The sequence below is a fragment of the Daldinia loculata genome (assembly GCF_022478755.1).
Source record: "Daldinia loculata strain CBS 113971 unplaced genomic scaffold F4817scaffold_29, whole genome shotgun sequence".
In the NCBI taxonomy this organism is placed as follows: domain Eukaryota; kingdom Fungi; phylum Ascomycota; class Sordariomycetes; order Xylariales; family Hypoxylaceae; genus Daldinia; species Daldinia loculata.
The window spans coordinates 25,407-38,723 of NW_026054883.1; the positions used below are offsets into that span (position 1 = coordinate 25,407).

Consider the following 13,317-nt stretch of genomic DNA (forward strand, 5'->3'; position numbering starts at 1 on the left):
GGGCCAAGCTAAGGACGTACGTCAGAGGTTTAGCGGCGGGGAGAACGGGAAGCAGCTAAGTACGTGTATGTACCTAATGTACTTGCATATATAGGTAGGTATACTTGATTGAGTATGTCGGATAGAAGGAACAGAGGATGGAAGTCACGATGGTTTAAAATTTTAAAGTTAGGTAGTAACTATATGCAGGTAGCAAGGAAGAGAGGTTCTAAGGAAACCAAATTGGAGCTGAAGCCGGAGCTGGACAGAAGTCGCTAGTCTTAAATGATATAACAAAGACTTTTGATTAACAGATCTACCCTCTAGTGCGTGCATCTTTATAATAGCTATCTACTAACCTACACAATTATACCTAGGTAGAATCACATTTACTACAGCTGATCCGGCTAGAAATATAAGACTAAAGTTTCAATTCGCTTTTCTTCGACCGAGGTCCCGCATCCGTAACTTGCCTGACTTACACGGGAAATTCGGTATTGTCGTCATCGGCCAAGATCACCGGACCCATCACAGGTCACAGCTAATACGGGTCGGTTCAAGTAGCCCGAATCCTTTTATGTAAGCTCGGCATGGGATCTACTCTTTAGGTACTATCTTAACCTAGACTATTAGAACCCTAGACTCTTAGAGCTTCCTTTCCTAGACTCATCCCCTAATATTGAACTTGCCATTTCTGCTTGCGCACCTACAATTGCTTTAATTACACTAATTGTACATTAGTTAGATCGTGCCAAGGGTCTTCAAGTTAATCTCAAATAGTAGCTCGACCGGGTGTTGTTGACCAGACTAACTATGGAATAACTCGGCATGTGATTTCTTCTATAGCCTTCAGCCTCTTCGCATGCTTTTTCTTCTCGTACATACTTATCACAACATTCGCATATAAGATAGGTAGACTTATATAACTAAATCCCACACTATCAAAAATGCGCACAAGCCGCAAGTTGCAAAAAATGTGTACCTGGCCGGGCTTGCTTTCCGCGTTGCTTCCCCGAGCTGTCTGTTAGCTCCCCCTATATTCTCGGTCGTCTTTTCCGAATCAGCCACCAGTTGCTCAATACCCGCCGATTGTGTCGTTAACGTGTCTATGAGTTGCGTCTGGAGCTCCGATATTTCAAGCAGTGACTTTTCTGCAGTCCTAAATTCCATGTTAACTACACCCAACCATCTCTATCACATAATCAACTTACCTGACTTGATCTAATGTGCTTTCGTAATGCTTGAGCATATCTTGGTTGTCCTTCTCGAACATTTGTATTTGTTCCGTAGTTAAATCTCCTGTCGGGGTATAGGTCGGTGCCTCGTCGGGAGGCAATGTTTGACTTAATCTCCTTTTTGATTCCGCAGGACTTCCCGCCTCTTGCGCACTCGCTAACGCGCCCAGGGAAATATCTTGTTTTCGTGACTTAGCTAGCACGCTCCTACTCTTCTCAATTTCTCTCATTAACCGTATCTCCATCATATCTTGTTGTGTCTTGACGCATTCTTGGAGTCGGTGTCGTAGAAGCCACAGTACGCTATCCCGGTGATTGCGAATGGTCTTCACTCGCTCTTCGGCTTCAACGTGTTCAGGTGATTTGCTAATCGATGCGCCACCTGCCGCCCATGCTCCAAGCGCACCTAAACCGCGAGCGAATTTCTTCTCAATTATCCTAGACTCGATTTCCGATCGTGCTTTCTCGACGTCTTCAAGGCGGCGGATGCTCGCATTGAGCTCGCGTAGCATTTTCTTCGCATTTGCATCTATCTCCTCGCGCTCTCGATCCGAAAGCGGCCTCGATTGTTTGTCTGAGTGCGCCGATCGAATCAAGGTCTTTCGCGGTTGGGCAGTTGAGAGATACGACTGTCGTATATTCCTAAGGTCGGCGTGGAGTGAAGCTATGTGCGAATTCTGAAGTCTCTGGTTAATAACAAGTTTATAGGGTACGTATGTGTTCAATCGCGAGTACTTGCTATTCTGTAGGCCTCCTTCAAAAAATCATCCAAGCTGTCCAAGCTAAAGCTTCGTTTTGCAATAGAAGCTTCATGTTGCTTAAGGAAGCCATTGAAAATGGGAGTGAGATCGGTCATCGTGAGGACTGGAGGAGGTTCAGTTTTAGCAATACGGCATGCTTATTATTGTAGCGTTGAGCATTCCCAAACTCTTTCAAATTGCGAATATTCTATCGTGGCAGAACATTGAAGCTGGCAACCTGTTCAATTCAATGTACAATGCCCGATAATGCACATAATGATGCTACATCTATTCGTCGGTACAAAAGTAGAGCTAATGCCGACGTGGCTTGTATTGTACCTATGTAATGTGGCTTTTATTATCTAGAGGTAACAATGAGGCGCAGTACAGTGCAACTTTGTTTGACCCAATGCCCTGGAACCTTATCGAGGTCGGCATGTACCTATCCAGTTGATGACCCAATTTCATATCGATATTAGGTATTCCGGTTCCAGAATTGCCCAGTCTTCAACTACCGGCCCGGCATAGCATGCGTCAAGTACCTAACCCAAGGAAAAGAATACCTATGTATGTAATGCTGAATTCACTATCGAATAAAGCTCCTGCCATTGTTAAACGTCTAACCTAACGATTAATAAATAAATACATGACGAGCAGAGTCGTATTTCCCTATAATATAATATGTATTTGACGTTATCGTCCACCATCCCGACTTCGCAATCCGCTTAAATTTACTGCCACCAGGTTTTTCGAGTTCCGTAAATCGGTTAAGACTTGCCGTCTGAATCCCCCAACGTTGAGAAAATGAAATCCGGTAATGATAGCACTGCCTATTGGAGCAACCACCTGCCTTAAAAAATTCCGGAAATAACACCAATGGGGAGTAATTGCCGTAGAAAATCGCGGGAATAGCCATTAGGAAAACTTTAGATAGCCACTTACCATGCAGCAATATCCACTTTCCGTATACTGAACCTTGTTAGGGACCGCCGAACGGAGGTTAATAAGTAGGTGATGGGTACGAGTTCGGTCTTGTAAAAGTTCTCCTATCCTATTCTCACCGCCGTTAGTTGTGTTGATGTAATCGATTCGTGATATCGTGGCAATGAATGACAGTGAGAAACCACCGACAGTAACATCAAAAGATCATCATGATGAGACACGAGATCGCCCTTCTAAAGAAGAGGAATTAACATCCCAGACGCTTCGCCAAAGTAGAGATCATACCCAATCAGGAGACACAGACGATGACGAGGACATTCCCGGTTCTGAGGATGGTGCCGAAGAAGAAGACGAACCTCGAGACCTCGAAACGCTCTCGCGAGTGTCTAGCGGTCCACCCTATAGCGTCTTTTCGCCCTCCATGATACGATGGATAGTCTTCATGAATTGTATCTCGGCTTTCATATCGCCCATTACGGCGAACATCTATTTTCCGGCCATCCCAGCACTATCGCAAGACCTCGGTGTCACCGTTGCGCAGATCAATTTGACGTTGACGACTTATATGATCTTTCAGGGTCTGGCGCCTACTTTCTTCGGCGATTTTGCCGACGTCGCCGGAAGACGGCCGGCCTTCATTATTGCTTTCACCATTTACCTTGGCGCCAACATTGGTTTGGCCCTGCAGCGGAATTACGCTGCGTTGCTTGTCCTCCGGATGCTGCAGAGTAGTGGGAGTAGCGGTACGCTCGCCCTCGTTTATGCGGTGGTTGCGGATATTGCCCCAACCTCCGAACGGGGAAAATATATGGGCATCGTCGGGGCAGGTTTAACGATAGGACCTGCCCTCGGTCCAATTATTGGCGGGTTGCTATCCCAATACCTTGGATGGTCAGCTATATTCTGGTTCTTATGCATTCTTGCCGTTGTATGGATGGTTCCCTACGTATTGGCGGTCCCGGAGACGGGGAGAAAGGTCGTAGGGAACGGATCTATTCCACCACAGGGTTGGAATATGACACTTCTTGATTATATCCGATTCAGACGCGAGGCCCGAAACCAGCCAACCAGCCAGGTGAAACAGAAGCTCCGGCTCCCCAACCCGTTCAACACTCTTGCTGTTGTAGGTAATAAGGATATGGCCATGATCTTGTTCTATAACGCTTCTCTCTATATAGGCTTCATGATCGTCACGTCCACTCTCGCTTCTCAGTTTGCCGATATTTACCACTACAACGACATCCAGTTAGGGTTGTGTTATCTGCCGATTGGTGGAGCAACCACAGTTTCGTCAATTTGCAATGGTTATATGATAGACTGGAATTTCCGACGTATAGCTAAAAAGTTAGGCGTCAGCATTGACCGGAAACGTGGAAACGATCTTAAAGGATTTCCCATCGAGAAAGCCCGTCTCCAACTGGTTTACCCGCTAGTTATTATCGGAGCTTTAGTATATATCGGCTTCGGCTGGGCGTTGCATTACGAAGTCCATGTAGCTGTTCCTCTCGTACTATCCTTCTTTATCGGGATATGTGTCACCGGACCTTTCCAGATCATCAACGTTTTGATTGTTGATCTTTACCCCGGAGCCCCGGCGACGGCGACTGCTGCGAACAACCTGTGCCGATGCTTGTCTGGTGCCGTAGCAACGGCAGTAATACAATACATAATCGACGCCTGGGGAAGAGGATGGGCTTACACGTTTATCGCCCTTATATTTACATCCTTCTCTCCTGCTCTTTGGGTTATTCAGAACTACGGGCCTAAGTGGAGAGAAGAACGCGTAGAGAGGATGAGGCAAGCCGTAGAGAAAAAGGAGATAGAAGCTAAAGAAAAGGAAAACGTTGTAGCTGGGCAGAATAATGGTATCCTTGTAGAGTCCCAACCTTCGTCCGGTTGATCCTTGTTGACATTATCCACGATAGACTATGAACTTCTATAGAAGAGCATAGGTTCAAAACTCATACGGACCATATTCGTGGTGGGATCCTAATTTAGAATAATATAAAACTTCTTCAAAATCTTCGTAAATTAATGAACGTGAGGGTCTTACGTGTCAAGAGCTTATTCATTTTTAAGGATAATTTCTTCCATCTCACCGGCATTTAGTGATTATGTTAGACAAGGTAAAGATGCAAAGAAGAAGCTGTCTGTATATGAGACCATATACTGAACTTAAAGTAGACTAAGGAAAAAGCTGTATCAAAAACTCTGAAGCCAAGGCAATTAGGGGAAGTTCAAGTTGTACAGACGTTGAAGATCGTTTATATGCATATTTATGGATATATGGATATACTAAGTGCGTCGCCTCGTTATCAAGATGTTCATCTGAATCTCCTCTAAAGGCCTGGTGTTATCCTTGTTTCCTCAAACAAACAACCTTGTGAGGCACACTTTCATCTTATTCGTAATCTTGAACAATGTAATTGATACTTCATAGTCTTGGATATGACGCGTAAATTACCGTGGAAAAGGGTCGAATTAGGCTCGACTAGCACTCCAAGATCACCAACGTCGACTCCTATTAGGCAGCAAAAAGCAAAGCGCGAGAATATTGACGATGACGATAAGCAAGCCGCAGCTTCACCTACTCCTGCTAAAAGGGTGAAGAGCTCCCACTCTGTACCTACGTCCCCAGCACCTGAACATACACCTCAACCTGAATCGTCGCCACCTTCTCTAAAACCACTACCCGAAAGGTACGTGCACTCATCATCACTCATCATAAACTCGTCTAACTTCATATTTAGCTATATGATTGAAGGTCTTGACAATGACGACTTATATCGCATGGTAGAGGATGAATTCTTATCAACGGCCCAGCAATTCACCGCTCACCTCCATGCTGCTGAGTATCACCGTCTAAAAGCTGCATCTAAGTCGCAAAATGCGGATACGATTAGGGACATCTCGAGACCAGTAGTCGGGCGGATGACCGACCTAGTCAAGCAGAAGCAAGAACGCAAGGCTCGTCTCGAAAAGCAGAAAGCAGCGACTAGAAAGGCGAGAGCTGACAGAAGTCGAAATGATGACTCTACCGCGAGTGAAAGTGACTTGTGGCGTTCCGCGTCTTTGCACGGACTCATGGAGAGCCCAAGAAAGAAAGCGGCACGCCTTGATAAGTTGACCAAGGTGGCGACTACGACTCGTGCTGCCGCTGGGTTTGGCATAGCCAAGTCCGGACAGTTATCTACCGCATCTCATCCAATTCGTAAAGATCTTACCGATAGTAGACCTATACCTAAATCGACGCCGCAGCAGGATAGTGAAACAGAAAGTGACGACGATGAAGACCTAGATGGCCCTTCTACTAAGATGCCTACAAATTCAGTTAAGAAACTCCCACCATCTACGTCTCACCCCCCAAAGCCAAGGGAAGTCCCAAGTACTACAAGTAGCAACCACCCCCTACGCCGTTCAGAGAAAATCCACCCCATCATCCAGCAACCAGAAGCCAAGGCCAAGACCACTACAGAGGCCACATCCTCATCCTCCTCCTCCGAGGCCGACAGCAGCGGTGACTTCCTAAGCCGCCTCAAGCGACGCCAAGAAGACCGCAAGCGCAACCGGGAGCAAAGAAAACAAGCAGCATCAAGCAAGGCACAGTCAACAACAGATGATATCATTCCAGGCTTTCTCTAAACTACCCAAGCTATAGGTAGGTACCTACCTAGGTACCTAATATATACAGTACAACAAAAATCACGACGACGACGACGACGACTCAAAAGGCGTCTGGAACGGCTGTTCCGCCTGCGGCGTAATACGCGCTAAATGCCTGCGCTGTCCGCTCTTCCAGTCGTGCAGCGCCGAGTGCTGCGTCACGCGGTTATCCCAGACGACGACCGTGCCCTCTTCCCATTTGACGCGCGCCTGGAAGTCGGCGCCGTAGGCTAGGTGGTCGTATAGGAATTTGAGGATCGCGTCGGATTCTTCCTTTTTGAGGCCGACGATGCTGCGGGTGACTGTTGGGTGCGGGTTGTTATTAGTGGATGCTCTGAAGTAGGTGTGGCATGGTATTAGGGGGGGGGGATGGGGACAAGAACAAGAAGGACTTACATTGGGGGTTCACGTAGAGCGCTTTCTCGCCGGTTGCCGGGTGTGTTCGGACGATGGGGTGTGCGTTGACGACGGGCTCTCGTCTTCTAATTCCGCCCCTTGCGTTCGAAGCGTTGGCTTGCTCGATTCCGGAGTGAGTAGCCTTTAAACCGTGCAGACGCTCCTGGAACAGCGGGCTCAGACGGTTATACGCCTCAGCGGCGTTTACAAACAGGGTATCGCCACCAGTCTCGGGCTTGTCGAGGATATACAGGAACGTCGTTCCGGGCGGCTGCTGCTCGTACGATACGTCCGAGTGCCAGGCCACCGAGCTAACGGTATTCTCGAAAAACTCAGCATAGCCCTTATCCCCCTCCCCGCGGTGCACGAGGTGGATTTCCGGATGACCTTCGGGTGAGCCGGAGGTCGGGTGGATGTGGTGACGGCCGAAGTAGCCGCCGAATTCGAGAGCCTTGTCGATGGGCAGGTCGGCGAAGTCCTGGTCGCGGAAGGCGACGACCTTCCTCTCGGCTACGTAGCGTGCGAGCTGGTCCTTGCCGGCATCGTTTAGAGAGCTAAGCTGGATGCCGCGGATTTCGGATCCGATGGTGGGCGTTAGGTCGACGATTTTGGCGCTCTCCGGGAGAAGGTCGGGGTATGTGGTGTCGGCGTCTTTGCCGTGCTCGTAGTGCTCAAAGGGCTTTAGGGGCTCGTACTTTTGCTCGGGGTTCCACGTTGGCAGGTAGTTAGGGTACTACAGGAGAATCAGCATCGACTTAGGCTAGAGGCTTACAATAGGTCTAGTTTACCTTTGCGGCTTTAAGTCCCGTCTTACCCTCCTCGGCCTCCTTATCGTACTTGTAGGGAGCAATCTCCTTATACGCGCCGAAGAATCGAGTCTTCTTCAGATGCTGCGGCAGAGCCGGAGTCTCGGTAACAGTGGAAGTAGCAGAGGGAGCCATAGTTGCGAATTGGATATGTATCTAACTTTGAATTTCTCTATCTATCACTACCAGGAAACTAGAGAAGATCGACCAAGTCTTAGGTATAGCTAGCTACTTGAAGTAAATATATATAATTCCCACGCTTTACCATACCTAGGTACCCATACTCTACCACACCAAGCTAGAACTGATGTGCTCGCAAGGACACTATCACGCAACCCATCTACCGTTCCAATAGGAACTCTCACATCCTCATGTATCCCACAGCGTCCCCATCCCACGGTTGCCCGCACCCTCCCTCGTCTCGACTTATCAGATTCCGATCGGAGCTTTAGACGGTTCTGTCTGGCTGGGGCAGATTCGACCCCGCGCTCGCGGAAACGCGCATGAGATGTTGCTATCGCCAAGTTCGATCACGTCATTTCGTCCGGCTGTTTTGTAATCTCCCCTCTTACTTTACCAGGCCTGCAGGCTTGCCTTGGCCAACCAAACCTCCATACGTCGAGTCGATCCCGTGACGTGACCGATACGCGACTCCCCCCCTCCCCCTCCCCCGTCCTGCGCTAATCGGACTAACGAAGACATGATAAATATTGCCAAAATCAATGTGTAACGCGATCTCGTTTCGCTTGGCAGACCTATGTTCGGTTGGTCAGTGGCACATGGAAGTGCCCATATCCTCATTCCGCGCCCAGGAATATCCGTCTAGGCGGAGGAAGACGTCATTTTAAGGGGTATTGTGACAGGGCTTACATAGTCTTGCGGCCAACTAGCCAGTCGTCGCCTAGACACTCTCGCGAGAAGTGAGCTCGGGTTCGGATCTAGATGTGTCCCCCCGCCCATCGGTACGAGTTCCGAAGTCCGTCGGAAACAGCCGGGGGTTCCCGGGGGAGTGGTAGCGGTAGCGGAATATTTCGCGTGCGGGGGATGATGATGATGAGGTCGAGCGCAAAGTCCGGGGAATTCTAACCTAGCCGAGTTCACTGTTTTTTTCATTCGTGTTTTAAGAACGAGGCCATTCCTACATCAGCTCAACTATCGTGTAATGAAATACCTTAGCGGTCTCCCTTGATGGTCTAGAAACAGGCGGTTTTCGATACGTGACTTTTTATGATACCCTTATACTATCCAAGCTCGTCTCATCACGATTTTCAAATTTACCTCCCCTTTGAGTGATTATGACATCAAGGTAATCTCTGTTCTACCTGTAATTCATACACCCATTTCAAATATTAAATTGACAATGTATAATTTTCACCCGATCTCTATCATCAGACGTCACAGGTTGATATCCAATCCAAGTAAACTAGCTCTTATTCGGAATATCATCTATTCCCCGACTACCTGATCCATAGTCGAGCATCTATAGGTAGGTAGGTACCTATCAATCTTTTCAAATCTCTCCTGGTTCGTCTAAATACTATATGGTCTCTAAATTCTTATCTTCACCCTTTTCTTTAACCTCATCTCATCCCTAACCTCTCCCTCAGATAAGTCCCAACCACCCATCATACTGCTCCAGTTCCTCCCTCCTTACCCCCTCCATCTCCCCCTTCACGCCCAACAGCTTAACCTTAACGCCCTTCTCCTGACTCCACCCCTTCAAAAACTCCCTGATCCGATCCTCCGTCTCCCCGTCGTCCCTAACCAACAAAGCCAGAGCATCGTATCCCCCCGCCCCCGGCGCCACTCCCTCGTATACACCTTCCACACGCGCCAGCGCGTCCAGCAGCGCGGTCTGGCTCTCCGGCTCGATTGGTACACCGCTTGCGGCGCTCATCTCGCGCACCAGGACGCGCACTTCCTCCACAGCCTTTCTGATCTCGTCCTTGCGATCACTGCTTAGCGCCGCGCCGAGCGCCTCGTTGCGCGCCTGCAAGTTGTCCCATAGGGTCTTGGCGCCGGCTGGGTCCGTCTGATCGCGCCATTTGAGAACTTGCTTGACCATGCCGACGGTCTGGCTGCCGCAGTCGACGTCGCACATACGGAGCGTCACGCCCGGTGGCATGCGCGCATTGTCCTTGCGAAACTCGGCGTCCCACTCGCGCGCCACGCACGCCGCTAGCGCGGGGGCGAAGCCCGGAGAGCCGATCTCGGGGACGTCGCGTAGGAGGGATGGAGAGAAACGCCGGTATACGCAGCTACCGTAGACGGCGGCCGCGACGTCGAAGCCAGAGCCTACTTTACCTTGGGCGGCGGAATGTGCGGCCTGCGCTAGGTTGTGTAGCGTGCGCTTGCCTTCTGCTGAGTCTACGTCGAAGGCAGATTTGGGAAGGTAGTGTGTCAGTAAGGTGGCGGTAAGTGCCGTGACAAGGGCCGCGGAGGATCCGAGCCCGGTCTTGTGGGCATCCTTGAGCTTGGTGGGAAACTTGGCGAAGCGGCCTGCCGCGCCTGAGTGTGACTGGTGGTGATGGTGGTGCGAATGAGATTGTGAGTAGTAGTCGTTGTCGGCCAAGATGGTTAGCTGTACAGGCTTAAAGGTGTATGATGATCCGGCATGGCCAACCGTTTGGATGTAAGTGAGAGCGTAGGCCAATGTGACCTCAACGAAGTGATTAGGGTTTATATTCGAACCGCTGTTTGGTCAACTTATAAGTATATAGTATAGCCATATGAGAATGTTTATAGTGTAATGAGGTAAATATAAGACTAGGATGGTGATACAAAGATGGGGGGTATGTAATTATATTGAATGCGATATCCCTAGCTACAACCTCGTCAAGGTAGGCACAATTGTATTGACACCCCTAGCGAACATAGAGAAGTCTTGTGAGGGAAAAACGGGAAAGAAAAAAGACAGTACTTACACTTGAAGCTGAGTTAGCTTAATGCCGCCATCTTCGTGAGTTAGGTGGTACCCGTAGCGCCACTGAGCTTCGAGGAATTGAGGGCTCTCAACGACGATCTCGCTCAGCTGAACACCCTTGCTTGTCTTGATCTCCTGAGCAATGACATTGATACGGGCACTCAACCCAAATACGAGCCCCGTGTGCTGGCGGTCGAGAACTAAGAAGCCTCCGGCCAGGAGCACCTTGCCCGGAGCGGAAATAGCCGTAGTGTTCGGCATCTGGAAAGTCTGGAAAGTCTACCCCGCGTGTTCTCCGTGTATAAATCGATTAGATAGAAGTGAACTAAACGATCGACAGGGGAACTGATCGATTGGAACCCGCTTCTTTATTATTAATAAGTTGAGCAATTCAGCTCGCGTTTTTGAATGAACGTACCGCGAGTTGAAGTTTAGGTTAGGAGATCTCCAACGTTATTAATAAGGGGGGGGCAGTTGTGCAAGTTTGAACCTTTAAAAGACGGGATGGGAATGGCCTAACCTTTTTTTATTTACTGCGGGGACGGGAGACGGGGAATTGGAACTTTTCATTTAACTCGCCTCCCTTACCCTAATATTATGTACCTGACTCTGCACGTGAAGAAGCCATGCGGATGCTGCAGCGGAATCCCAGTCAGGCACATGTAACTTTTAGCTCGTGTTCTGCTGCAATGGCATAGCAGAAAATATACTGGTTCAAGAATTTAAAAGTCCGACAATATCAACGTAGCCAATGTCATCTTTTCTTTTGACATGCTTAGCCTTGGATCCAAATTATAATGTCTCATAATTATGCAGGAATAGACCAATAATATTAAGGGCTGGTTAAAAGAGATACGAGCAAATATATCAGTAATAACGAGTTGAAGTAAGTCTTAGAGGGGGAAAAAAACTGTAGTTGATAGAGAGCGAAGCGAATAATTCCGGTTTACGCGTCTTTCAAACGCTGGTCGTTTGGTCATTAACGGACTTAGACTGACTGGGTATATTGAAAAATTACTCTAAGTTTCCGTAGACGGCTTCAAAATAATGTTGTCTATGAGACGGACTGCTGGTCCTCCGCTATGTCCCAGATCTTCGCCTGGTTGCGGTGATTCGACCGGTAACATCTTTATTGCACCACTCAGTATACCACCCTGCTCTGGGTCGATTTCAGTCAACTCCTCCATGGAGGAAGGATCTGCAAGTGAGATGTAGTCCACTTCAAACATTACCCTCTTCTCGGGAGGTAATGCCGACTGTTCGTTTAAAACATTCGTAATTAAAGTATTGGCAGCATTCATGATCTGCTTTCTATCCAGAGCCCCGTTCAGGTACTGTGCCTCAGCAGCCTTAAGCGCGCGATTCAGCACGGGGGCGACTTTGCGTCGCCTCTCGCCGAGGTAAACATTTCTGGAGCTTAGAGCAAGTCCGTCGGACTCCCGGATGGTAGGACCAATAACAACCTCGGTCGGCAGCATAAAGTCCTTGACCATCTTTCGGATTATTACTGTCTGCTGGATATCCTTTTGGCCAAAGTATACCTTTTCAGGTTGTACGATGTTAAAAAGTTTCATGCAGACGGTGGCGACGCCCCTGAAAAAGGTTGGCCTGGTACGACCCTCAAGAATCTCACTTATTGGTGTTAGGACGACGAAACTCCCTTTAGAGTTTACTTCTTGACCTGGAAACCCTGAGGGATACATCTCAGGGGTAGTTGGCGCAAAAACAGCGCTGATGCGGCCTAGATTCCCGCCATCGTCGGCCAATTCACGATCTAAATCAGCTAGAATCTTACAATCCGACTCCCAAGTCACAGGATAAGAAGCTAGGTCCTCATTGATGCCGAATTGGGCCGGGTTCACATATATGCTAACGACGACGTGATGGCTCTCGCGAGCTGCGCTGCGGATAAGAGAAAGATGACCTTGGTGCAGAGCTCCCATCGTAGGTACGAGTGAGACGATCCTGTGGTCGAGGTACTGAGGCTTCCTCCATCTTCTGACCGCATCAACCGTACGCATAACTCGAATTGGAGAAGATGGGATGGTTTCGAAAGCTTGACGGCGCGCGGTAGCCATCGTTCGGATAGTCTGTCGGTTAAACGCACGCGAGCCTATAAGCCCGCGTACCGAGAGAGCCAGCATAGCTAATAAGGTATTCTAAGAAGAAAATCTAGTAGCGGCGGTTAAGGGGGGCGCGATGAGGTAATTATTGAGACATCATGAGCCATCGTAGTGACTCAATGGAAAAGTTAAGGAACCGAGGTGGAAAACGTGATGGTTTCTGCTGCGGACATCTGAGGCCGGGATTTGTTAAAGCTCTTAAGAAAATTAAAGCTAACGTAAATCATAAGTCAGCGGTCCACATAAGTCAGAGGTTTATAACCACAAAAAATACTACCTTTTAATTTTAACAATTAATTATTTAATTAATTTATAATATTTTAGTTAATAAAAAAGATTAAAATAATTTTAGTTTTTAGCGTTATTAAACGAAATAAAAATTTTAATATTTAAAACGTTGCGCGTTTTTATAATGTTTTGTTTAAAACGTTATACGGTAAACTTAACGGTTAAAATTAACGCGTTAATATAATAAAATTATGATAAAAATTAATTAAATTAAAAAAAAAT

The 13,317-nt window shown here is 48.1% G+C and overlaps 6 protein-coding genes across 6 annotated transcripts; 2 read left to right on the forward strand and 4 right to left on the reverse strand.

Moving 5' to 3' along the window:
- Positions 1 to 385: 385 nt before the first annotated feature.
- Positions 386 to 2,211, reverse strand: F4817DRAFT_339599 (uncharacterized protein). The gene is made up of 3 exons (XM_049303563.1): positions 1,954 to 2,211; positions 1,191 to 1,891; positions 386 to 1,138 (listed from the first exon to the last, which is right to left on the reverse strand). The coding sequence occupies exons 1-3, from the start codon at positions 2,068 to 2,070 to the stop codon at positions 898 to 900; spliced, it is 1,059 nt and encodes a 352-aa protein (XP_049158308.1). The 5' UTR covers positions 2,071 to 2,211; the 3' UTR covers positions 386 to 897.
- Positions 2,212 to 2,612: 401 nt separating this feature from the next.
- Positions 2,613 to 4,917, forward strand: F4817DRAFT_339601 (MFS general substrate transporter). The gene has a single exon (XM_049303564.1). The coding sequence runs from the start codon at positions 3,060 to 3,062 to the stop codon at positions 4,794 to 4,796; it is 1,737 nt and encodes a 578-aa protein (XP_049158309.1). The 5' UTR covers positions 2,613 to 3,059; the 3' UTR covers positions 4,797 to 4,917.
- Positions 4,918 to 5,344: 427 nt separating this feature from the next.
- Positions 5,345 to 6,538, forward strand: F4817DRAFT_359182 (uncharacterized protein; the record flags this gene model as incomplete). Its single annotated transcript, XM_049306123.1, has 2 exons — positions 5,345 to 5,595; positions 5,647 to 6,538. 2 exons carry the CDS (start codon positions 5,345 to 5,347, stop codon positions 6,536 to 6,538), a joined length of 1,143 nt encoding a protein of 380 aa, XP_049158310.1.
- A 60-nt stretch (positions 6,539 to 6,598) lies between these two features.
- Positions 6,599 to 7,896, reverse strand: F4817DRAFT_359183 (TauD-domain-containing protein; the record flags this gene model as incomplete). The annotated part of the gene is made up of 3 exons (XM_049306124.1): positions 6,599 to 6,861; positions 6,956 to 7,688; positions 7,744 to 7,896. 3 exons carry the CDS (start codon positions 7,894 to 7,896, stop codon positions 6,599 to 6,601), a joined length of 1,149 nt encoding a protein of 382 aa, XP_049158311.1.
- Positions 7,897 to 8,781: 885 nt separating this feature from the next.
- On the reverse strand, positions 8,782 to 11,048 carry F4817DRAFT_339608 (Phosphomevalonate kinase). The gene is made up of 2 exons (XM_049303565.1): positions 10,686 to 11,048; positions 8,782 to 10,454 (listed from the first exon to the last, which is right to left on the reverse strand). The coding sequence occupies exons 1-2, from the start codon at positions 10,943 to 10,945 to the stop codon at positions 9,365 to 9,367; spliced, it is 1,350 nt and encodes a 449-aa protein (XP_049158312.1). The 5' UTR covers positions 10,946 to 11,048; the 3' UTR covers positions 8,782 to 9,364.
- Positions 11,049 to 11,324: 276 nt separating this feature from the next.
- F4817DRAFT_125012 (pantoate-beta-alanine ligase) lies at positions 11,325 to 12,996 on the reverse strand. The gene has a single exon (XM_049297684.1). The coding sequence runs from the start codon at positions 12,826 to 12,828 to the stop codon at positions 11,704 to 11,706; it is 1,125 nt and encodes a 374-aa protein (XP_049158313.1). The 5' UTR covers positions 12,829 to 12,996; the 3' UTR covers positions 11,325 to 11,703.
- Between the last annotated feature and the right edge of the window lie 321 nt (positions 12,997 to 13,317).